The following is a 26,236-nucleotide window of genomic DNA, read 5'->3' on the forward strand; positions in this document are numbered from 1 at the left end:
GTGTGTGTGTGAGAGAGAGAGCGGGTGTGTTTGACAGAAAGGGGCACAGTGTGTATGTGTGTGTGAACTAGGCCAGGCTGATAACAGTATGGCAAGAGAGGGAGCAGCTGATAAGCCCCTCTTGTTGCTTGTGGTAACCGGGCCTTGTTAAATGAACACAGTGAAACATGGTGTGTGTGTGTGTGTGTGTGTGTGTGTGTGTGTGTGTGTGTGGAAGAGGAGATTGGGAAACGGGGAATGGTGGAGGTGGTCACAACACACCTCTTACAGCCTTCCTGGTGTGCACATGTGCTCATGGCTTAGCTGTAATTTATAGTAAATCAGTAAAACACTTAAAAAACATTTCTGGCAGATTGTTTTAAAAGTGCGTCAAACAGCCACGCTCAGAAACTCCCACACACCCTCTGAAAATTACTTTCACTTTCCCTCCAGCACATGTCATGTAACAAAAAGTCAGCCGAAGAGCTACTAGCACTTTAACTTTAGCTTTACTGAGTACTGGTCAGTACTGGTCATTCTACCGAGCCCTGGGCCTGTTTATATGGAATATGAAGCAGAGGCTTACCTTGTGTTTATAGCTTGTGTCTGTATGTGGCTGGGCAGCAGCTGCCTGTAGGATCCAGAAGAGGAACGGAAATTGTTCTCATCCCTTTTGGCAAACGGAGAACCTTCATCTGCTCACAGACCTGGGATCAGTTTCCTCTTGTGAATTCCCAGTCACCAAGGAAAAGTGCCACACAGGCTTCTGATCAGTGTGGATCGTGTTGATTTTCTTCTTCCTTTCAGACCTTGCCAGTTATTGCTTCCTCTTTTTTTTTTCCAGAGAACTGCCCCTGCTGTGGGCTCTGATTGGTTACCTGTGTTGTGAGTAAAGGTAACCCATAGTGACCATTGTCAGTGCGGAGCAAATGTAAACACGGGCGTATTTGCAATGTAAAGCAGCAGAGGGACAAGCAAGCGATCTGCAAACAGCCCAGTTAGTGTTTATACATACAGTCGATGTGTGTGTGATGATCTCACCACATATCATATTAAACCTGTAGGTAAGCTTCAACTAAACAAAAAGGATTCATATCATTATGAAGTTCTGTTTTGTGCCTGGTATAGTTAATGTTAACATATTTGGCAAATGTACATATAGGCTGGAAAGAAGGGATAAAAAAAATATACAAAAAGATTAAAAAAGACTAGCAGACAGGCACGCAGGAAGATATGTGCATACGTAAAGAAGACGCCTGTTTTTACCCAGTCCCTGATGCTCCCTAGTGGCAAAACTCTGCACCAACACCCTTATAGGGACATATCCCTTCAGGCAATACAGGTAAGGTATTTGGATTTTGGGGTGAACTGTCCCTTAACAACCAGTGTTGCTGTCCTCACCTCCCCCTCTTTAAAAAAAATAAAGGGTAAAGCTTATATGAGCACCCGTCACAGAGTGTGGTCCAGTGATGCTCTGGGGTCTGGTACAGACTGGGATCACCGTCATCGCTGTTTCTTGGAAATCATCAGCCCTCTCATGAGAATGGGGCCCTCTGCAGCCAGACATGCTGTCTCTGTATACTGTCACTGCTGCGACTGTTACGTAACTACCCTGTCTGAGAACCTCATGTGGGATAAACTAGCTTCCTGTGCATAACTGTCATATCTTCACAAATATATACACAAGTCGTGGGATAAGTTATTTGGCAAAAACTCACTACATTAAATATGTTCCATTTGGCACAGGAATTTACAAAATTAGGTTGTGAGGATTTTAACAGCGTTTTTGAAAAGATGATTCTACCTTTAATCTGATCAATTTTATGCTTCCAATATCTGTGGGTGGCGTTGACTGACAAGGCGGAATAAATCAAGTATAACCTTCATTCCTTCATTTCTTTTTTTTATACATTTTTCCCCATTTCAACAACAGCAGGCCGCTTCAAGAATGTGCTGGTTTGGCTAAAAACCAGGTTAACTCCCAGAACATTTTTATAAAGTAACAGAGGGCAGGGTTTTATTATTACAATATGTGCGTGTGTGCGTGTGTGTGTGTGAGAGGGATAGTGAGGAAGGAGAGTGGTAGTAACTGAGAAATTACTTTATTACCTGCAAGTAATCAAATGGACCCCAAAATGAATAATCATTATTTAACGTTTATAAGTTTAGTTTAATCACAATTCCGACATTTTATTTCAGGGCTTAAAATACACATGCATACTGTGAAAAGCTGAAATAATTATGGATTGTATGAAAATTTCTATAGGGAGAGAAGAGGTCAAAAAAGAGCAATGGTATTAACATTTTTCTTTTAGCTGAAGGTACATTGCAATATAGTTAATTATAACATAAATACTTACATCAAAAAGAGGGCTTTTCACTGGAAAAAATACAACTTTTCACTTAAGGCACATGGTTCCTAAAGGTGCACTTTGACACAAGCAGAGGACAACAGTTCCGTCTCTGTTTTATTAAAGGACTAGTGTAGGCGACATCTAGAGTTGGTTGCAGAGTGTCAGTGTCAGTTGGTTGCAGATTGCAACCAACTGACACTTCTCCCGTGTGCCCAGCGTGCAGGAGAACTCAATGGCCGACGTGAAAGCGATGATTGGCCCTAGAACCACTGTTTGGTTTGTCCTTTCTGGTCTACCGTAAAAACATGGCAGGGCAAGATGGCGGTCTCCGTGAGGAGGACCTTCTAGGCATGTAGATATAAACGGCTCATTCTAAGGAAAGAAAACATAGATAATAATATTATATTCCATTTCTGCTAATAAAGGCTTTGCTTATTTACAAAGTGAAACATAAGGTTCCTCTCCACTCACCACCCAAATCATTTTTGGACAGTCAACTATGATGGGCATTTAAAAATAAAGATTTTTACTAACATTTTACACCGGTGAAAATATTTGTCAGCGTGATTGACACAGAAAATGTGTTGCAGCCCTTATACTATTTTCTGTTAAACAGCATATGGCTTTAATTTGACCTCACTGACAAGCTGCGAATATCTGGACATTTACCTAATGTAAGCTACTTGATGACAACTGTGACGTTTGCACTGCTGTCTCTGACCGACCTGCACACTCTGGCCCCATATCGGTCATTATATTGTCAGATAAGCAATTAGATGGAGGTACAATAAGAGTGTAGGACTTTGCATGTATAACTGAGGGGGAAATGGATGAAAGAAGCGCTCCAGAGTCCATGGTACGTCAGTCTGATGAATTCCTTCTGCTCGCCGCGTCTGCTCACCTTCTGCTGCTTCTACTGCTGCACTGAGTGTGTGTGTGTTGTCTGTGCATGAGTGTGTTCAAGTGTGTGACATTTCTACATCTGTGAAAGTGAGAAATGAATTGCATTTTTGCATAATTCATCAAACCTTCCTTGAAGTGTGAAAATCAATGGCGTGAGACCAGAAACAGCACTTGAAATTAGACAAATCTGCAGAGAGCATTTTCACACATGTGCACAGTCGCATGGACCGTGGCGTCAACACTCACTCACTCATGCACTGATGCAGTGACTGCAGCTCACATACCTTTTTCTGTTATGTGTTCTCGTCGGCAGCGTGAGGGTTTTAGTTTGAGTTTGAAGTATCTCCATGGCTGAACTACACACACTCACAAACACCTACACACACGCTCATAATGTAACATGTTTTCTTCCCAAGTATCCGTGGAAGCTATGCCCGACTGAAAGCTCCCCTCCCTGTGCTATCAATCTTGGATAAATATTCCAAAACAAAGGAGGAAGCCAGCAAGTCTTAAACATCAAGAACTGTGCAAGGTCTTTTAAACTAATTCTGTGAGATGCAGTGCTTTCAGCTGAGGTGAAAAGACATAAGTGAGAGCTTTATCTGGATAACAGATGAAGCTATATGTGTCTATATGATATATGTTTGCATACCTAAGTCTGCCATGCAGGATTATTCCATGTGCACCATGAGGTTAAGAAAAGTAGCTGCCAGTCAAATATTTGAATGCTAAGTCAAACATCATGTTCAACCAACTGCTGATAATTGTTTTTGAGTGCAGTTCGCTGGCACTTGTCTGCCGAACATGCTGTGTAAATATGCTAAATGGTGGATTGTTGGGGTAGAAAAACATAAAAGAATGTTTGGAAAGAGTTAGCAGAGAGGGGCCAAACCGGGTCTTTTGACACCCCAATCCAACAACATAAACCCTCCAATCCTGCCGTGTCCCAGCACTGTGGGTTGGCTTGTAAAATTGAAGGGAGGAGCAAACAAACTGTGTGTATTGGTATGTGGTCTGTTTGTGCATTTGTGGTGCCCAAATGTACTGCACATGTGTGTTTGTCTGTAGGCTATGTACCGAGAAGGACACACAGTCTCGATGTTCAATGCAGTTAATAAAGGAAATGTCCACGTTGTGCGCTGAGTGCAGATAAGCTCACAGCCAAGCCAACACGATAAGTCTATCAAAAGTTTACAGTAGTTTTTATTGCTAAATGATGCGCGTTCCCTCATTAACCTTTTGGCATCAATCTGCTGCAGGTTTTCATCTCTATTTTCTGGCTCCTCGTGGCAATAAAATTGAAATTAACTCTCTACAATAGACTGCTGCAGCTTTATATTAGTTCTGGCTGAACAGTGCAGAGTTTTCGTGCATTAAATGTGCTGAACTCTGGATGGAAAGTTAATAAATGTAGCACTACTCCTCTGAAGAAATAGTTTGACATTTTGGGAAGTGCGCTTCATTCCTTTATTACCAAGTATTAGATGAGAAGATTGATACCACTTTCATGTTTGTATTCTAATGAAGCCACAGCCGAGAGATTCTTAGCTTAGCTTAAAGACTTGGAGCAGCTGGAAACAACTAGCCTTGCTCCATCCAAAGCTAACAAAATCACCCTCCCAGCACTTCTAAAGCTTCCAAATGTTATTGTTATAACTAGTTTATTTCACCTTAGAAGGGCGAATTAAATAAAGAAGACACAGTGGCAATAACTAGTGCTGGTGGGTAGTTTTTTTTAACCTTTGGATAGAGCCTGGCTAGCTGTTTTCTGTCTGTTTCCAGAGCATGTACCGTAATTTGTAAAAGGAGCAGTGTCAGCAGCTGGTTAGCTAAACGTAGTAGGAGAGTTACTGTGCTCGTCCAAGAAAATGGTCATATATCCCCTACTAAAACCACAACCTGCTAGCTATTGTACAGATTCAGAAGTGTTAAACCAAATAAGAGGCTAACCGTCTGCGCACGGTAGCGCATTTATCGTAGGCTACATACATTTAATGGTATTAATCATCTCAAGTAGTTCTCTGCTGGAAAGCAAGGAAGTGCATTTCCAAAAGTATCGAACCGTTCCTTTAATGCAGGTTCAGTCAGTGAATCTTTTAAGTGTTAGCATAAACTCTGTGATACATCACAACTGTTCTTACTGTTTTCTTAATCACCATAAATCAACGCTGCCTGGGCCAATCAATTATTTTCTTTTCAAACACAACATTTGTGGAACAAAGGAGATTCTAAATTAACCCTGAGCTGATTATACTTTGATTTATAGACCGTTCGGTAAGTAGCTCACTGCACCACATTTACTTTCTTTTCAACTTTTTATGACTGTTTCTTTTTGTAGCAGGGAACTTAGAGGACAATCAATCACATCAGCAGAGGTCCAATGTCAGTATACACAAGCAGATACATCAGTTTAACCCAGTTGGGAGTAGAAAAGGAGATGATTCAGGGAGGAATGTACTAAATGTGATTTCTTTCACTTAAGGCTGCTTACAGCACTGGGTTTGATTTAATTTCCAGCCACACTGAATTGTTTAAAGCCATATTGAAAAGACGGGTGCAGTGGGGTTATTGGGATGAAGGAGAAAGGAGAAAGGAATTCAGAGGGAAAGGGAGATAAAACGAGGGGAGAGCAGAGGGAAGAGGTAAAAAAAAGAAGAGAAAACAGGCAGAAGAAGAAGAGGGAGTGAAGGCAAGTAGAGCAGATGAAGACACAAGTCGCGAAGGGGTGGTGAGAGATCACAGGACAGAGAGCTCCTTTGACAGCTAACATGACATGCGTGACACTGGTTTAGCTCGAAGGAACATTCCCAGGTCAGAACTTTTTTTTTTGGAGTGAAGAAGTTGGGAGCGAATAGAGAGATCACAGTAATGTTCTGTGTTCGCGTTCACCATCACATGATGCTGCCTGCCGTCACACTTAAATCAAACGGCCGCACACACACACACACACACACACACACACACACACACACACACACACACACACACACACACACACACACACACACACACACACACACACACACAAACAAACAGTCATGCCAGGATAACAGGCAAAGCAAGAACATTCACAGTCATAAGTGATTATGACCATGTGTTTTTTCTTTTAAGTACACAAGTTCTTAGTTTCTTATATATAATATTAATTTTATTTATTTCAAAAAGAAACCCCTACCTCTTGTCATACCAGCTAAAGTAAGGAGTCAGATTAAGATAGTGGGGAGCAAATACACTTGCGAAACGCACGGAAGCCTTAAGAACAGGCCCAATATTGAACAGTATAATACAAAAGCTGAATGGTAACACAGCTGAAATTTCACAGATTGAAAACATCAGTAGTTCAGTAACTAGTCGGAAAATGACAAAGAGACGTCATTGTAATGTAACAAGCAATAAAGCATGCAAAATTCACAAAACATACATATATGCAAAGAAATATGTTACAAAATAAGGTAAACAAATCTCAAACAAGGTTATTGGATTCACTGTTAAATCTCTTCCAAGCTGCTGCAGTGTGTGGTAGAAACACGTAACACAGCCTCACAGTCCGTACAATGCAGAGCTTATTGCGAGATTCATATCTTCAAAATAACATTCACCATCGAGACTGAGAGCCTGATGAGCTGTCTTTGCTAATGGACCCTTGACCCCCAATTTTATAATACACTTTGCCCCTGCTTAGTCCTCGAAATATAGTATTTTGAACGCCAGTTTTTCTGCTTAACACACATGTCACTCTTGTTATCCAAGAATACAGTGTTGGAAGTAATTTCTTCTTGGACAGGGAAAGTGCACAGGGGTCTAGTCTAAAAAGAGTTTTAGGTAAAAGGGGGTTTCATCTCACGGATTTCCCAAAGCACGGCTGTTAAAATTGATGGAGACATCATATGATGCTGTAGATGAGACAAAATAAAGCACGTACCCTCGGTCAGTCATCCACACTTCAATATTTTAGTTTTTTGTTGTTGTCATATCTACTCCTGTCTTACTCTACAACCCTCCTCAGGCTGTAGTGGACTTGTTGGTCATGCGGGAGTTGCTCTGGTCGGAGGCTCGTTCTGTGACTTTCAGCTTCATGCACGACTGCTTCTCATCCATCAACATCTCAGCCGGTAGGCACCAGCAGCACAGGCAGGACTAGAGGAGGGAGAGAGGGGGTGAGAGGGATTATGAAGTGTAGGCTGAGAGAAACTTGTCCCTTTGCATATGGTATTCCCAGCTAAAAGGAAGGAGAATGTGGTTCCTCATTTTTTTGTTGTTGTTGTTATTGCCTTAAATGAGCTGTATTAATCATTCTGAAAGTTATTACCGCAGGAAACGACTATTTGCTACGTAAAGATGGAGCAATGTAATGATGGAGTAATGTCCCCCTCTGTGTATGTTTTTATCTGAACATATCCGTTCTTTGTTGCTTATCGTGCATGATTTTGTGCATGTTAGTGCATGTGAGCATGCCCCACTGGTTAGCTCATAGCCGAATTTTGCTCCTTTAAAGGTAGCTCCAAATCATATTTGCTTTCTTTCCGACAGTTAGATGTTTTTCCGTTCAATATGAATCTGGCAACCGCTTAGCTTAGCTAAGCGCAAGTAGTTACAGCGCCTGACCAAGAGAGTCACATGACCAAAATTCTTGTTTTTAGAGGGTTTTTTTTTATACAGATTAAACATATGAGATATAACATTTTAATTAGTCTGCTTTAGAGATGCTGTCAGGTAGATTTTGTTACCTTCGGTCAGAGCCAGTCTAGCTGTTTTAAGTCTTTATGCTAAGTTACGCCAACCGGCTGATTCATATTAATCGTATGGAACTGAGAGGGGTATCAATCCTCTCATTTAAATCTTGGCAAGAAAGCGAATAAGTGTGTTTCCCCAAAAAATAAATAATATTTTAATATATTTTCACTCTGCACGTGTTACACTCACAACTAAGTTACACCTTACCCTGAAGCAGTTCTTGAAGCGCTTGCTGACCACGTAGAGGGCGATTGGGTTGATGCAGGAGTTGATAGATGCCATGTTGATGCCAATGTAGTCCAACACCAAAAAGAAACTAAAAAGGGTTATAGAGACACATTAGTCTTCCACCTCTCCGATCCTGGAGGGTGATTCATTATCCTGCTAAATGATCAAGTCTACTCTGTCCTCTATTTCGTGCACTACGCAATTTGTCTTTTCTTCCATACCTGAGCAGTTCGCAGCGGTTTGGATCTTTCTCGTCGTAGATGGTGAGCTTCAGGATACGGCTGAGGTGGAGAGGCAGCCAGCACAGAGCGAAGACCAGAACCAGGCAGAACACTGTCTTAGCAACCTCCCTTCGCTGAACACACACCGACACTCATAAATCACAGTATAGTAACAGATTGTACGGACAGTTTTGGCCGAGATAGGGTACATGGGGAAATTTGTACACAAAAAAGTCTTAGATCATTGGAAAGTTTTTGCCTAAAGGTTTTTGTTTCCATAAATCAAAACAAATTAAATATTTAAATGCCAAGTAAGGCTTGAGTAAATAATAAGTAATAAGGCATAATGTCGTTTTTATAGCTTTAATTGGACACACTTGTGAATGTGTGAATGGTCTTGTGTCATGTTTTGAACATAAAAGATTCCCTAAGGTCAGTTTTTATTTTTGCCCTGCCACCGATAAGAAACATTTAATTTGAACTCTCAACTCTCTTTTAACCCCTCAATGTGAGGACAGTCAGTAACCACTAACAAGATGGGCTAAATGACACGAAAGCCATCTGCAAACCTGTTTGAGGTGGTCACTGAGAGCAATCTGGACTCCATTCTTCTTCCTCAGCATCTCACAGGTCATCAGGGTGTAGAAAATAGCAGTGCAGACCAACGGCAGGCAGAAGTATGCACTGAACAGCCACCAGTCCTTCGCTGATTTATAAAACTTCACAGAGAAAATAGGAGAACAGCAATAAGTTATGCACCAGCATCTGTATGAGAACTTACAGTTAATGGGGAAACAATTCAGAAGTAAATTTAAGGGAGGTATCCCCAGTTTGACCTGGACCGGATTGAGACTCAAGGGTGGGTCTCAAATTCAATTGTTGACTTTCATTTAAAAATCTATTTATCAAAGTACCTCAGTGGAATCAAAACAGTTCACAGTTGTTGTTTTAGAGTTGATGGAAGACACGTGAACGCACACATTACACACGCGCAGGTGCTACAGTGTTTCCTGTAAGCCCAAGAGAGCGATAATTCCTGTGATATTTTCTTTCTATTTGACGATGCTTTGCCGTCTGTAAACTCTGTGTGAACCAGATCAGGCAAGGAAGTCTCTCGCAGTATGGTAAGCATGCACATATATTCATACACGGGTCGGCCTGCGAGCCAACATGCACATCCGTGTATCTTTGTGTGTTGGTACGTGTCAGTATGTATTATGCGTGCATGTGCAGGTTTGCAGCACACACAGCTGTGTCAACAAACACTCTTTTCCTACACACTGAATTGTATATGTATGTGTGTCACAACTCACCCTCATAAAGTCGTTTTTTTGCATGGGGTGCAGCAGACAGATCCTCAAGTGTTCTCCCTTGTAGTCCATGGTGATCATGTCGAAAGCTATTGCCTCTGGCACAGCCAGGATGATGGATAGTATCCAGATGAGCGCTATTTCAATAGCCATCCACTTTGGAACGCCGATCCCTTTGATGCGGCTCCAGGAGGCCACGGCGCGATACCTGGAAGATCCAATGTGTGCAGGCAGTCAACCAACAAATTACCATTAACTGAAGGAATAGTTTGACATTTTGGGAAAACACATCTTTCTGAGAAGTATGGTACGGTCTGTACGGTAAATAATGCCAACAGCCAGTTAGCTTAACTGAGCTAACCTGCACCTTCAAAGCTCAACAAAACCAAAATGTGCTATTTTTACACTTTTTGTTTGTACTGATCAAACAAACAACATACAACGTGTGAATTAATAGAATGTGTTAATTTGTTAACTTTTGAGGTGCTGTTAAGTGGATTTTATAAGGGCCAGGTTAGCTATTTCCAACATTTATGCTGTTGTCTCAGCAAGAAAGAAAAATAATAAGCGTATTTTCAAAATGTTACACTATGCTTCAAATAATTATAGTATCCCACATCCCTCTCTTATCCCAACTGACAAAACATTATATTCTAGATGTTTTTTTTTTATACATTTAAAACGCAGATAACAGTAACATCTAAAGAATGGGAATAAGAAGAAACTGGATTTTAATAAAAATATCAGTTGTGAAGTCATTATTCCAAGCTCACAATGTAGTTGACAATCAAACCAGATGACTTTGAAAAGTGCAAAAAGAGAAGTGTGAATGTATTGATCAGAAAAGTTAAAAACAGCCGGTAGCAAGGAGGTCAAAAGTCATTGTGACGTCACATTAGAAAATGAAAATAGGTCGTCCACTGGTTGAGACTGTGATTACCTGTCAATACTCAAAGCACACAGACTCAGCACTGTGATCCCCACCGAGGCTTTTTGGACAAAAGGCACCATCTTGCAAAGAGCGACTCCGAAAGGCCAGTCCTCTGCCAGGAGCTGATACGGGAGAGAGAGTTGATAACGGAGTTAAACCATGAGAGGGAGAGGAGCAAATCTTCTGGCACAAGGTTGTTCTCCCTAAACTCAGGCATCCGATGTTAACCAGATATCTGTGAACCTGAACTAATCGGTTTCTGTGAATATCCAAGTTGTTGTTTTTTTTCTCCAAGAAAGGTTACATTTTTGGGATCTTTTCTTAAAACCATGAGGGCCCCTGTTTGGCCTCAAGGCACGGTAACCCAGACAGGTAATATAGCTCCTGGAGAACAAAACGCTGCTAGACCTGTACAGTATTATAACTAGTATCATGTCTGCTTTGTATGAGTGACTGGAATGTGAGTGTGGATCAAAATCATATGTAGCCCTGTGTCTCCTCATACCACCCATGTCTCTGCTGTCTCTGGTATGCAACAGCAGCCAGTTGTTTAACATGCCTACCCCCTTACCCAAATATACAGAAGCTTTGGTCCTCTCTCTCTCTTACACACACACACGCACACACACTCACACATACACACACAATGAGCCCAACAGATAACAACATACCAGAGACATAAGGGGATACAGAGGGGCTCAGAATCCAGTAAAGTAATAACATGGGAAAAGCTCCGCGTAAATGTGAGTCTGCATACATGTGTGTTAGGAAAGCGTGTGTGTGTGTGTGTGTGTGTGTGTGTGTGTGTGTGTGTGTGTGTGTGTGTGTGTGTGTGTGTGTGTGTGTGTGTGTGTGTGTGTGTGTGTGTGTGTGTGTGTGTGTATAAAGGATTTAAAATCCAATATGCAGCAAATATTTGCATATGACCTCAAACAATAGTGCAACAAAAATTCATTGGAAACCTAAGAAAGTTCTGAATTGACAAATAAAACCACTTTTAATGCCAAAAAGATCACAATAACATAATATTGCTCACCTTGTAAACATTGATGGGAATGCCGATGATGATGTGTAGCAGGTCTCCGAGTGCCAGGCTGCCTATCAGGATGTTCGGCCCGTTACGCATGCACTTATTCTTATAGATGATTCTCAGCAGAGTGGAATTGCCTATGATGCCCACAACAAACACCAGGCAGGACACCACCGTGTTGATGTACTTGAAGGTGTCTCGGATTTCCGTGGGCCCTGTGCACATGGGAGGTAGCCAGCGGCGGGGCATGGTGATGTTGGGCCTCACCAGACCCTGCACATCTCTCTCTACAAGCCCAGGTCTCTGGGTAACAGCCAGAACATCCTGGGGCGCTTGCTTCTTTAACTCCAGCTGCCCACTGGCCAGAAGAACGTGACCCGCCAAGAGGAGTAGCTCCAAGCAGAGGAGATGAGTCTTCATCCTGCAGTTTAGTTGTTGATGTGTTTTTTTTTTTATCCAACAAGGCTGCAACTGATCCTCTTTTTGGTGTGCCTGGAACACAATTTGCAAGAAGGTATTGCATCCAGGCCTGTTCTGACTACAGGAATATCATACTTTATGAAAAAAACATCCTCACTGTCTAGTACGCACATACAGCTCCAGGCTTTTTTATGTGACTTAAGCTCACTCAGCTGCCATCCCTAGCTATATAAACTCACTAAAACTCAATTAATACGCAGACACACCCTGCAAAGACATGTTACTAATTTCTTTGTGTAGGGACTTTACAACAATTATTAGGGGAAGAGGGGGTCAGAAAGGGGGAAGATATTATTTTTTACTTGGGCTAAAGATAGGCTAGTCTGACTTTTTTTGTGAGAGCAGGCACCTTTCCACAATCAGGAAAAAACAGTTCTGTCCAGTACATGATTAAAGAAGTTATTACATTTTAACATGTTATTTTGACATAATGAGGGGAGGGTTTTACAGTTTAAAGACGATAGGAGTCCAAAGTAAACATCAATAACCCTGTAGCAGGCCTTGGTTTTTGTTTAAAAGTGAAGACCCCAATCATTTTCTTACACCCCTAAATCAATCAATCAATCTTTTCCGGTCACTGCAGTTCAAGCTCTTACTTACCTAACTCCCAGCCAAAGCAAAAATCCAATATTTGTGCCTCTTGGATCAAACTCTCCGGGTAACTCTTAAGCTTTCAGGGCAGAGAAAAGTTCCCAGATTGGAGGGATGCTGTTCCTGAAGTGACGCTCCAGTCATCTCCGACAGTCCTCTCAGTCACTGGTGTCAAAGTGAAAAAAGCTCCAGCTCTGTGCTCCAGAGGCTCCAGTCAGCTACTCTGGTAGCTCACTCCTCTCCAGTACTGGTCGATGACGCTCAGTGTACACTTGTTGAGAGTCTGCCGAGTTTACCCCTGCCCTCCAGCCCCTCCTCTTCTTATGGAGAGGAGGGGTTGGAGGAAGACTGATGAAGACAGGCAGGATGTTCACAAGTTAATAAGTGTTCATTTAAGTGCCCTTGTTTTAATGGAGGAAATGGGGTAAAATCATCAGTTCATGAAGATATCTATAGATTATCCTGTGTTGTTGGTACTGAATGGGGAGTTTATATTGCTATGCTTTGGTTTCATTTTGGCATCCATTAATATTCCTACAGGGATTGATCATCACTATTTGAATAGTCTTATTAAAGTGTTTCGGTTTAACCCTACCATTGTTCTCTCTCCTAAAACAAGCATTTGATACTGAGCCATTTTATTCACTCAGCATCCACATCAATCTTATCACTTGGACCTTATCAGGCTGTTAATGTGCAATCACTTTGTAGTTAACTGCCCCATGTTCCCAAAGCTGCTCCTCATTGTAGTGAAAAATGCAGAAGACACATTCGTGCTATTACAATAGAACTCTTAATCAGTCAAATCTCAAGTATTTGCTGTTACAGTCAATGTTATCAGCATTCATTTAACCTGGTTGGAATGGGAGCCACACCACATAACTTAACAGTTTGGTTGTCAAAGCATTTGGGAATCAGTTCTTAATATATATGACAGAAAAAGAACAAAATTTAACAAATGAAAAGGCTGAGAAAAATACACATTTTTATCAACATTTTAAAAACTATATTTATTGGAGTAGATGCACCTTTAATCCTTTAACAATAGTGTACATTTACGCTACAGCACTGCTGAAACTAAATGCTAATAGCATGCAAACATGATGTTTAGCAGGTTAAGTGTTTACCATGTTTGCCTTCTTAGTTTAAGCGCGTTAGCATGCTTATGCTAATATTCAGTAAAGATATAGTACAGCTGAGGCTGATAATATATCTTTAGTTTTACAGGTATCTAAGTTGAATTCCAAAGTGTTGCACAAGGTAACATTTTGACATGACAATGGAGCTATATATAAAATTATAGACTTGGTCCAAAAAAAGAACTGCGTTATTATAAATCTCATCTCCCTGGTTTCCCTCCACGTGATTAGTTTTCCTCTCTGTGACTTTGATAACAAGGTGAACACACTGGAAGTGATTTTTCCGTCACACTTTAACTTCTTCCACTCTCTGCATCATAAAGCAATTTTCCCAGTCACAAAAAGTAACCTGAAAATAAGCGCTAACAGCTCTTTCGTCTTTTGTCTGTTTTATGATGTGTGTAACTGTACATTAATGACCAGAGCTGTGTCTGACGTGGAACCACACCTGTATTAGCCCTCAGTTGATCGTCCCTGTGAGGCTCAGATTTTCTGAGAAGAGTCTTGCTCACAGGCCAGACGGCCATCAACACCATGTGTTTCTCTGTTGATAGATTAACATCTCAGCGGAGCCTTAAGAATGCATATTAGCCGGACTGTGTGTTTTTCTACTGTTCGACTGCTGCATGTGTAGGCTACTTCAACCAGCGTTCAAGGGAAAAAGATGCTTATCTTTGTTAAAGTGACTTATTGTATCATGTGGATGTGGATCAGTGGCCAAATGTAACTAAGTACATTTACTAAAGTATGCATATGGTACCATTTATGGTACTTTATACTTGTGCTCCATTATAATGAGAAATATATTTATTTTTACGCCACTACATTTATTGACAGCTGCATTTACTACTTTACTTATTAAGATTTTGCATATACAACATAAACCTTTCATAAATATTATGCATTTATAAAGTATAGTTATAGATTATAGAGAGTATATGAACTAGTTAGAATTATCACTACAGTATTAAAACACTACAGTACTTCCACATTAATCACTGTCGGACCTTTGTTTAGACAGGGGATTAGGTTGGATGCCAGAATACTAAGATGTTCCAGAGAGCTGAGTGAAATCCTTATACTGGAAACATATGAGGTCATACAGCCCTGTCCTTATCTTAAAGGGATATTTCCCATGTTTTTGAAGTAGGGTCATATGAGGTACCTATCGATAGTCAATTTATACACTTCAATGTTTGGAGAAACACAAGGATGTACCAACACGGGAGCCAAGCAATGTACTGCTGTGGATGAGGGCAGCAAGCAACATTAAAATCAATATCAGTTTAAGTGTACGCTATATTTACAATATCTTTCGACATGAAACTGAACTGAAAAAGACATCTATCTACTGGTTCTGTTTTTTTAATCTGGTGGCTTCATATAAGTCACCGTGGTAGTCACCTGACGTCACTTATTAGTTTTTCGACTGCCGTGAGTATGGCATTATGTCCGTCGCCATCTTGGCTTTTTTGCAACGAGTAGTAACAAGAGTAACGTGTAATTGTATTTATTATATTTTGCAAGTATCTTGCCTAACACTGCTCAGGAATATTAAGTGTTAAACCAGTCGATGTTACACCACTAGTTTACTACTTTGAAAGAAACTCTGACATCAATAGACTAACTGTCACTGGAACTCATGTTTTACTATCTCCCATATCAGTAACAGACTTTTACCGCCTTTATCTGACGGTGACGAATTTACAATTTAGAGCAAAGAGGGTCTCACTCTTTCTTCTTGTTGTCTGTCTTTTTTATAAGAGCATTTCACCCCCCCACGATCTCTCTTAGCTGGATTCTTTAAAACTAGGATAACATCTTCAAATACAACAGATCCAATGAGGACAAAGGGCCGACTTGTTTTGAACAAGCATGGATTCATTGGAGTAAGTGTCAACAAAAGGGCATCTTACCTTACACACAATACAACCTTTGATCCGACTCAGTTAGAAGCAGGACATCCTCACTTTACAACTGAATTATGGCTGCCGGGTGTTTTTATGCACACATATTGTGTGATCTTGACCCAAGAGTCAGACTGGCCCGACTTCTGCCCTGTGGCTTTGTTATCTGGATAGTGGGCTAGTAGAGTAATTAGCTGCCATTTCATTAGATCAATAAAAGAGGCATTCTATAGTTGGGGGTACATTTCACATAAACAAAAAAGTCAATGTAATATATCCACTATTGCAAAGCTTAATATTAACATTTTCATTGATATTTTAAAGGAAAGGATATTTTCCCAGTGATCCCAGTAGGGTCACATCAACTGTGTTACTCATGAGTTGGCTCTACTCTGAGTAAGTTAGTAACATAGTCGACAATTTCCCTATTTGAATTAGAATCATAAAATAATTAAACCATAAAAACTTACCTAACATAGTTGACGGACAAATAATATAATCTTTGACACTGTGTTATTACAGATAAAATATTTAAAAAGATAAGAGGGATTTTTTTTAAATAAACAACAAATAGATAATGCTAACTTTGATGGTTTTTAATCATTATTTTGAGGCCAAGACCCACTCAATTGAAAAATGGTCATTAGAAAAACTGTCAATTTAGAAACATCATGACAATTTCAAGCCAAATGAAAAATAGTAAGTATAAAATGTCCGTCTGATTTTATAATATGCTTTCCCTTAATCTGTAAAATACAATATTTTTGAAAGTGCATTAAAAGTACCCCCACTGCTTTGTTCTTTCTGCTTGGTCCTCAAGTTCCTTTGTCCTTTCATTTCCACTGGATCCTTTTGACAAATTAAATTTTGCCTATTGTAGTTAAAGAAAGAACCTTTGTTTCTAACAAGTACATTTTCAATTCTTTTAGAAAGAAATGAACCCTGCATTCCCTCTGATTGTGGACTTTCTGGAAAAGCTAACAGAATTCAGTACTTTATTTGAACATCACATCAGTTTCATCTGCTGTTGACAGTCAGCTGCTCAATCCAAAGTCATACTGGCAAAAGAAAAGCACATCAAAGTCTTAAGAGACTGGCCTGTTCTCCAATAATGAAAAAAAAGAAATTTTATAAGTAAATGTCTTCAAGGTGTTTACCATCTGCGTCAAGGGCAGAGCACATGCTTCCACCGCCTGCGATGCCTTCAGAAGTGAGACATATTGAACCCTCAAGGAGTAGTGGACCAGCAGATCTCTGTGTGGCTCTTACTGTTGATTAACTGTAATGTGTACTTACTTTAACACTTTCAGACCTTCTTATGGAGAGGCATTCATGGTGTTATTCAAGTTAATTCAAGGCATTCAAGTTAAACGCAGTAGATGTGTGTAAAGATGGGGGGAAAAAGAGCTTGTAGATTTTCACCCAGTGGCCAATCATGAACCGGGTTGTCTGTTTCAGAAAGTTGCAGACATTTTTTGACCCAACATGCCCAGTTCAGCCGTTGGAAAGGGTTCGGGGGAGGGGATTTCAGACGCTGTCTGTCTAGTACTGGGTGTCCATAGGAATCGTCAACCAATTTTTTGGGGGCAGTTTCACCATGTGTACTGTAACTATGTCACAAAGTCGGAGCCAATCCCCTCCTCTCAAATGGCTAATAATTTAACTTAAAAGGCTAGCAGACATATTGTAATTACAAGGCTCTGCCACAACAATAGGCACAGTCATCATTACAGAATAGCCTTGTTACAGGTAGGAGTCTGTTGTAAAAATGTGTCCCGTCTGTGACCCTCACCAGGATTTGACTTTCCCCCTCTGTTGAGAGACAAAAAGGAGACGTTGTGCCCCTTCGCATCAACGTTAGGCACCGATGAAATTACTTAATTGCAGCCCTCGGGCAACGCTGCAATGACTTGTGTGTGTGCCAATGCCATTGTGCGTGTTTATTACCCCTCCTTAGGCCATCTTCTTTTCTCTCTCTCTGGTCGTCCTCTGGTGTTTATGGCCTGTTTACACTGAGCCCCTCTTGACATCGACACAATGTACCCTTTTATGTGTGTGCCTATCTATAGCCCAATTTTTTCAAAAGAGCAAATATGCATGAGTAACAGAACACACTCAGCTAATGGGCATAAAGAAGAAAAGTCAGAGAGAAGTTTCTCTGAATAGTAGGACACGTGTCTGTGCTGTTGCTTGGATACATGTGTAGTTTTTGGGCGCCAAGCTTGAAATAATCCACATATTGCACATATTGGTCGGTGATTACAATCACATGCAAAAGTTGCCCAGAGGCAGGAAAACATACGCACAAACACACATGTTCAGACTCAGACCATTACATTACATTACATTACATTACATTACAGTCATTTAGCAGACGCTTTTATCCAAAGCGACTTACAGGAAGTGTATTCAACATAGGTATTCAAGAGAACTACTAGTCACCAGAAGTCATAAGTGCAAAGACAAAATGTTGATAATTTGTGTTTTGCATGTATGTATATAGGCTTCTGTATGTGCTTTGAGTAATACATATCAAATGTCCATGTCACCTTGTAGACATTACCTGTCTGCAGTGACTTAAACCGTCTGCAGGTTCTTTTTTCTCCCCCTGTGGTTCTCTTTCTTCCCGTGTTAGATGTCTCCTCCTCACATAAACTCCTGCACTCCTCCCTTTGGACGCCCTCACAACAAAGCCAACTCGCCATCTTCCTCCCTTCTGCGTGTATTTTTTCTTCTTCACTCAAAGGAGAAGATTCATGTCTACTGTCTCTGTTGCTCTACCCTCCTCCTCCTCCCCGGAAAGACACAGGGTTTATTTGACATGTGGCCTCACACACACACACACACACACACACACAAACACACATACAAACACACAAACAACAGCACCACCAGCGCGTGATTCGATTAAAGACAAACTTTCACCGTGGGTGTGGGACAGGATCGGAAACGAAGCCGTGTTCCTCTTTGCGAACTATAACAATGTAGTCTCGTCCAGCGGGGAAGAGAGCAGAAGATCAGCAATTTTTGCTTCAGTGTCAACGTCTTCTGGACATGAGCTTTAGAGGATTCACTTTGGGGGAATGTGACTTTAGCTAATTCAATTTCCCCCTCCATCTCGCTCTCTGTCGCTTGTCCCTTTGCAAAACCCTCACAGTGATTAAACCGGTTGAAAAATAATTATTAGGCCTACACTTTTCATCCCCCTGGCAGTGAAACTTAACGCATGATAGTCTTCACATGGTTTGAACAGTGATTGAGCAGCTTAGTGCATGTAATACGACACAAAGGAGGCTCTCTCTCCCTCGGCCACCCTCTCTTTCAGTTTACATTACATTACATTACAGTCGTTTAGCAGACGCTTTTATCCAAAGCGACTTACAATAAGTGTATTCAACATAGGTATTCAAGAGAACTACTAGTCACCAGAGGTCATAAGTGCATCTCCTTTCTTAAACAAGCATCTAAAAGCATAAACCAGAGCAAAAGTATAGTGCAGAAGCAAATTACTACGAAAACAATAATTGCAACAAACTAATACGAATACAATAAGTGCAACAAACTGATACGAATACAATAAGTGCAACAAACTAATACGAATGCATTGAGTGCTACGAGGAAGGCTCAGGGTAGTACTTCATGAAGAGGTGAGTTTTCAGCCTGCGCCGAAAGATGGGCAGTGCGAGCTCTTACAGGGAGCCAGTGTAGAGAACGGAGAAGGGAAGTTGTGTGGGAGAACTTGGGGCGATTGAACACCAGACGAGCTGCGGCTTTCTGGACAAGCTCCAGAGGTCTGATGGCCGGCAAGTAGTGAGTTGCAGTAGTCCAGGCGGGAGATGACCAGAGCCTGGATGAGCACCTGCGCCGTCTCGTCAGTGAGGAAGGGGCGAATCCTCCTGATGTTGCAGCGGAGGAATCTGCAGGAGCGTGTGACCGATGCAATGTTTGCTGAGAGCGACAGTTAGTCATCCAGGGTCACACCCAGATTCCTCACAGTCCGAGTTGGCGTCACCACGGCATCATCAATGGTGATGGACAGGTCTCGGTGCGGGCAACCCTTCCCCGGGAGGAACAGTAGCTCGGTTTTGTCCAAGTTGAGCTTCAGGTGGTGTGTCGCCATCCATTTCGAGATGTCAGCCAAGCACGCAGCAATGCGTGCCTCCACTTGGGTGTCACCGGGGGGAAATGACAAGACCAGCTGGGTGTCATCGGCATAACAATGGTAAGAGAAGTTATGCGAGCGAATAACAGAACCCAGAGATGTTGTGTAGAGTGAGAAGAGAAGGGGGCCCAGAACTGAACCTTGTGGAACCCCTGTAGTCAGCATGCGTGGTTCCGACACGGCCCCCCTCCATGTCACCTGGTAGGATCGACCTGTCAGGTAGGATGCAAACAGGGAGAGTGCAGAGCCTGAGACGCCCATCCCCTCGAGGGTGGAGAGGAGGATCTGGTGGTTCACCGTGTCAAACGCCGCTGACAGGTCCAGGAGAATCAGGACAGAGGAGAGAGAGTTCGCTCTCGCGGCATGAAGCGACTCTGTCACCGCAAGGAGGGCTGTCTCTGACGAGTGACCCACCTTGAACCCGGACTGGTGGGGGTCCAAGAGGTTGTTCTGGTGGAGGTAGGAAGACAGTTGTTTAGAGACAGCGCGTTCAAGTGTTTTGGATAGAAAGGGTAGAAGAGTTTCTTGCACAGTCATCAGGCTGTCACCTACTTATGCAGAAAGAAAAACACAACATGTGCTAGTTTTTCCACACAAACAGCACATTTATCTCTTTCCAATATGTTGTTTTGAAAATGGTAGAAACAAAACAACACTTATGCATATACATATGTGTGTATTTATTGCACTGTTCTGGTTTAAACTTCAGAGACAATCCCAGATGGTAGGCTAAAGAGCATAAAGAAATACAAACCAAATGTTAGTGCACTCTGTGCATTCCTTTTGTGGGACTTTATTACCCTTGATGCAAGTATTAGTAACATCCTTTTGATTTGCTTCTGTGGTTTTCTTTTTCTGCATCCTTTGGGATTTGTTTCATTTGAAATGGATATGTAAGTACTGGAAAATTGCTTTTATCTTTGTCGATCTAATCGAATTTGAGTGTCCCACATATTATTTAGATATGTTACGTCTAAGGCAGACCTGGGCATTGTACGGATTCTGACCGGCCCGCGAAAGATTACATGATAATTAGAAAATAAAACATATTTTCTAATTATCTTATGGGTGGACTAAAACCGCATTGCTTTTATTTTGAAGCCCATTTATTCTCACAGTGCACGCAATCGTGCACGTCAACACGTGAAATGCGTGTGATTGACAACCTGTCTTCCTTCCGTGTCACCCCTGAACTGTCTACCTTCCTTGTCACCCCCTGAAAAATGCGAAAATGTCGGCTCATGCCAAAAAGAGGAAAGTGGATGCCGAAAGCAGAACTTTCAAACAAATATGGACTACTAATTTTTTCTTTACTGAAGTCAAGGGTAAACCTGTGTGTTTGGTTTGTGGGGAGCATGTCGCCTGTTTAAAGAGGACAGTCTGAAACGGCATTACGAGACGAAACATGCCGAGAAATACAAAAACTTGACTGATGCCGAACGAGCGCGGACATCAACGGATTTACTAGCAAAGCTAGAAAAACAACAAGGCTGTTTTACAAAGCTGCATGCAGCCAGAGATGCTTGTTAAAGCTCAACAGAGACTGGATTTCTCACACTAAAATGTGGGAATATAACAAGTGAAATGGGACACTTGATCCTTTTCTTTTTTTCTGCACAGTAAAAAAAAAGAACTGAAGAACACTAAAATGTGGAAATATAACAAGTGAAATGGGACACTTTTTTGCACAGTTCTGAAAACATTAAATGTTTAATATAGGCATGTAAAGTCAAAAAGGCTACAAAACTGGGACACTTTTCTTTACACAGTTACACAGTTCAGTGACATGTCTTGTTTATTTTGGTTACAAAGATGATGTGACGTCTTTAGAAAGCTAAGAAAATCCTTGTTTCAATAGTATATGAAACTCAAAATGCCCTTTGTTATTAATGTGACTGAAAATGAGTCAAATGTTTCACATTTTGTTTATCATTTTGGAAATTCTATTTGAATAAATGATATTTTTGAAAGCTAACCTCACCTTTTAATTGCCAAATAATAACATACACTCTTACCAGCGGTCAAAACAATGCCATTTACTGCTTTTTATATAGAAATAAAATGTATATTATGCATAATTGAGTTCGGCATTTTGGCCCAGCCCTCCAAAATATTTTCAGTTGCTCATTTGGCCCCCTGGGAAAAATAATTGCCCACCCCTGGTCTAAGGCAACGACAGGGTAACAGCTACAACTGGAACATTTTGAAGTGGGATGGGTGTACTTGGTCAGGTTGACTATGATTACAAGTGTAATGTGTTTCAGCTGATATGGAAACAAGTTGTTTTGCCATCATGGGACACAGTTTGTTCATGTGAATCCAAGACAAACAGGTTTTCATTGAGCATATATATCTCAACAACTATTGGATGACCTGTCAGATGTTGGTTATCCCCTTTATTTTCATCTAGTACAGCCAGCAGGTCAAAGTTTTCACTAATCCGGGGAAACATCTCAAAAGCTAGTGGATGTACTGGCTTTTTGTGCAGACATTCATAGTTCCCAGATGATGAAGCCCAATGACTTTGTCCTACCCCTAATTTGTCCTCTATTTCCACCATTAGGTAGATTTTTTTTGTGGCTTTAAGTGAAAGATCTCTACAACTATTAGATGAAATGCTCTGACATTTTTCATGTGTATTCATTTTCAGGATGAAATGCGATACCCTTAACTTTTCATCTAGTGTCATCATCAGTTTAAAATGTCTCTTTGTTCAACCCTTTGACAAAAAAAAATAATGACATTCCCAACTCAGATCAACTTTACAGTAGTTAGCATACTAACCGGAAATGGTGAACATGGTCAACATTATACCTGCAAAACTAATCATGTAAACACTGGTTGGGATGAGCATGTTAGCATGCCTGTGTTAGCACTTAGCCTAAAGCTCCGCTGAAACTGCTGCTAGCCGTGCAAGCACATCTAAAGCATTTACTTCTATTGCATTATTACATGCGCTTAATTCTGCTCATGCTTTGCTGAACAGTTTTGTTTCTTCTAATTCCCAACTATCTGTGCTCGTCTAGTGAGAGAAAGTTCAGTGTCATTCTGATTGTAACGGACTGGGAGGATCAGGAGAGAGTGATGGACAAGAGGAAGAGAACGACAAATAATGGGGTCTTAATAGCAAGATTGATGATGCATGTCTCCCATCAATGCTCTAGTTATCCTGCTTGTGCTTGTGCTTGTGTGTAAATTAGTACCTGGATGAGAATGCGTACAAACAAACAGTGCATACTATATACTTGTGCACTGCACATCTGCACTGCAGGACTACTTAGAGAATGAGAGACACAGCAGTAAGTATTCATCATTATCAGTTTATCGATGCGGTTGTGTACATCTGTGTGTGCTGAAGGCAATCCAGTAGTAGGATGGGAAAACAAACAACATAAATGCTGACCTTTGACACACCAAGCTTAAAGGTATTTTTCGCTTAACTCAATGAAGTTTCGTAACCTCTCGTCCCTTAATGTTGTCTTTCCTGGACATTGCGGCCATTAGCACTTTTAATCATTTAAGTTGTTAAGTCAGGTTTCAAACCTACAGTTGTGGACATGCTCACACATTACATATTATTATCTAAATAAGATAATTTCCAAGTATTAAGCAAATAAAACCTGAATATAGTTGTCTCTTTATTTAAATTTACGTATTCTTAATTTCATATATTTCATTTAAAATAGTAACCACTCTAAGAATAGTAATTAAAAGCTGCTGTAAACAAATTATATAATATTATATAAAATAATGGATCAAATGATGGCGAACCCACAAGAATCTCTGCAGTTACCCTCAGCTCTATTGAGCTTTTTTAGCATCTTTCAGCTCATTATTCTGTTTCTTTGGCCAGTAAATCAACAGTTTTGATTTCCTCCTTCCGCTGTCATCCGTGTTGTTTCATGCAGCAGCAAGCAGCTGTTTTCAGGAAACAAAAAGCTTGTATGCTAGCTACCCAGCACCAAACGGCTGACAGACACAGTTAGCACTTAGCTGGTGGAGCGTTTAGCAGCTAAGGAGTCAGATATTTGCCTCAGGACTTGGTGGAGACCAAAAACAGAGCAAAATGGTGGGTGAATATTGGACTTACATTCATCAGGTGTACCGGAACACATCTCCAAATTAATGCTAATCTTGCCCCAGGTCTGCCTGATGCTAAATGGACATACGCACACACACACACACACACACACACACACACACACACACACACACACACACACACACACACACACACACACACACACACACACACACACACACACACACACACACACACACATAGGCGGTTCCCTGTTAACCAAATAAAAGAAATAGGCCTCTAAATTGGCCCCAGAAGCCCACTTAAATTTCATCACACGGAGCATGCATGACAGATTGTGTGTGTGAAAGAGCACTGTCTTATAAAATACACATGCCCCTCTGTAAGAGCAGATGTCAAATAAGCTCAATAAGGACACATTTGTGTGACTTTAATTGGTGTTGAAACATTATTGGAAATAGTTTCAATAAATTCAGTTGCTTTTAAAAGTTTCTAAAGATCAATCCCTTATGCTCCCTATTGATCAGCACAAAATCTGATCCCTAATCCTACTGTCACATCATCAGTAATGTTTTTTAGTTTCACATGACTGCTGGTCTTTACGCAGAGATGTCTACATAACACGCAAAGTCTGACTGGAGTAAGTGGGTTATCTGGGGTGTAATCACGTTTGTCCGGATCACATTTTGGCATGAGTTTTCCTGCCACACAACCAGTGATTGTGTCAGACTGCACCTGTGGAGCGGAGTTTAGAGAGAGAGAGAGAGAGAGAGAGAGAGAGAGAGAGTTGTGACAGGCTTCTCACCTCTGAGAGTGCAGCAACAGTGGTGCGATTGTTCTCTCAGCAGATAACTGCGTGATATGAAGCCTCATGCCTTCACAAGACATGTGACTCTTATTTGGTTGAGATAGGAGAAGAGAAGAGTTATACTGTGTCTATCTCTCTCTCTCTCTCTCCTTCAATTGGACACTGTATGTATGTGTGTGTGTGGGTGTGTGTGTATTATTGATCTGTTTATCCCTACAGTCCCTGGCATACTTGGCTAATTTGCCTAGGTGGGGATGAACTCAAAATCAAACCTATGAAGCCACTCAGTGTGAAAATGTCCTCTTGATTGTAAGAAAATTGTGAAAGTGGCACAAATACAGCATCCTCCTAATTTTATCAGTAAAACTGAATTGTTTCTTGAGAACGTTTTTTCAACTCCTGCATTATCGAGCATAAGTGTTTGAGAAGCAAATCAGATGGCTGGCAGACAGGTGGCTGCTCATCCACTCAGAGGCGGTGAGTCACATTACATTACACATTACATTACTCTGCTGTTCTGACATCAGTGGGGAGTTCATTCCACCACTGTGGGGCCAGGACAGAAAAAAGCTGTGACCGGGTCAATCGGCCGCAGGGACCTCTGAGCGACGGGGCAACCAGTCGCCCCGAGGCAGCAGAGCGAAGTGGTCGGGCTGGGGTGTAGGGCTTGACCATGGCCTGGAGATAGGATGGAGCTGTTCCTTTCACTGCCCTGTAGGCTAGCACCAGAGTCTTAAACTGGATGCGAGCTCTTACAGGGAGCCAGTGTAGAGAACGGAGAAGGGAAGTTGTGTGGGAGAACTTGGGGCGATTGAACACCAGACGAGCTGCAGCTTTCTGGACAAGCTCCAGAGGTCTGATGGCCGACGCCGGGGCTCCGGCAAGTAGTGAGTTGCAGTGGTCCAGGCGGGAGATGACCAGAGCCTGGATGAGCACCTGCGCCGTCTCGTCAGTGAGGAAGGGGCGAATCCTCCTGATGTTGTAGAGGAGGAATCTGCAGGAGCGTGTGACCGATGCAATGTTTGCTGAGAACGACAGTTGCTCGTCCAGGGTCACACCCAGATTCCTCACAGTCCGAGTTGTGTTGGCATCATCAATGGTGATGGACAGGTCTCGGTGCGGGCAACCCTTCCCCGGGAGGAACAGTAGCTCGGTTTTGTCCAAGTTGAGCTTCAGGTGGTGTGTCGCCATCCATTTCGAGATGTCAGCCAAGCACGCAGCAATGCGTGCCTCGACTTGGGTGTCACCGGGGGGAAATGACAAGACCAGCTGGGTGTCATCGGCATAACAATGGTAAGAGAAGTTATGCGAGCGAATAACAGAACCCAGAGATGTTGTGTACACAAACACTGAGTCCGCTCAGTGTGCATTTTTCTTATGCGGCAAAATGGGACTGTAAACTGCATATCGTTGCTTC

At 41.6% G+C, this 26,236-nt stretch overlaps 2 protein-coding genes across 2 annotated transcripts in view; both read right to left on the reverse strand.

Moving 5' to 3' along the window:
• LOC129089254 (ETS-related transcription factor Elf-1-like) overlaps positions 1-814 on the reverse strand; it is an 8,709-nt gene extending 7,895 nt beyond the window's left edge. Inside the window, exon 1 of the mRNA XM_054596648.1 lies at positions 566-814. The gene's annotated coding sequence lies outside the window, so the exon portion shown is untranslated. The remainder of the gene's footprint in view (positions 1-565) is intronic.
• A 5,597-nt stretch (positions 815-6,411) lies between these two features.
• On the reverse strand, positions 6,412-12,977 carry ednrba (endothelin receptor Ba). The gene is made up of 8 exons (XM_054596006.1): positions 12,771-12,977; positions 11,697-12,182; positions 10,670-10,782; positions 9,733-9,937; positions 8,989-9,138; positions 8,420-8,553; positions 8,178-8,286; positions 6,412-7,373 (listed from the first exon to the last, which is right to left on the reverse strand). The coding sequence occupies exons 2-8, from the start codon at positions 12,108-12,110 to the stop codon at positions 7,239-7,241; spliced, it is 1,260 nt and encodes a 419-aa protein (XP_054451981.1). The 5' UTR covers positions 12,111-12,182; positions 12,771-12,977; the 3' UTR covers positions 6,412-7,238.
• Between the last annotated feature and the right edge of the window lie 13,259 nt (positions 12,978-26,236).

Source organism: Anoplopoma fimbria, chromosome 3 (genome assembly GCF_027596085.1).
Source record: "Anoplopoma fimbria isolate UVic2021 breed Golden Eagle Sablefish chromosome 3, Afim_UVic_2022, whole genome shotgun sequence".
NCBI classification, from domain to species: Eukaryota; Metazoa; Chordata; class Actinopteri; order Perciformes; family Anoplopomatidae; genus Anoplopoma; species Anoplopoma fimbria.

Bases quoted from the DNA above. Each gene is read 5' to 3' on its own strand.
- ednrba (XM_054596006.1), bottom strand. From the start codon at position 12,110: ATGAAGACTCATCTCCTCTGCTTGGAGCTACTCCTCTTGGCGGGTCAC. The intron at 8,554-8,988 runs GTTTGCAGATGG...GTGTGTGTTCAG, and splicing joins TCAGTGACCACCTCAAACAG to CGAAGGGAGGTTGCTAAGAC. The intron at 7,374-8,177 runs GTAAGGTGTAAC...TCCCTCCTCTAG, and splicing joins GCTTCAAGAACTGCTTCAGG to TCCTGCCTGTGCTGCTGGTG.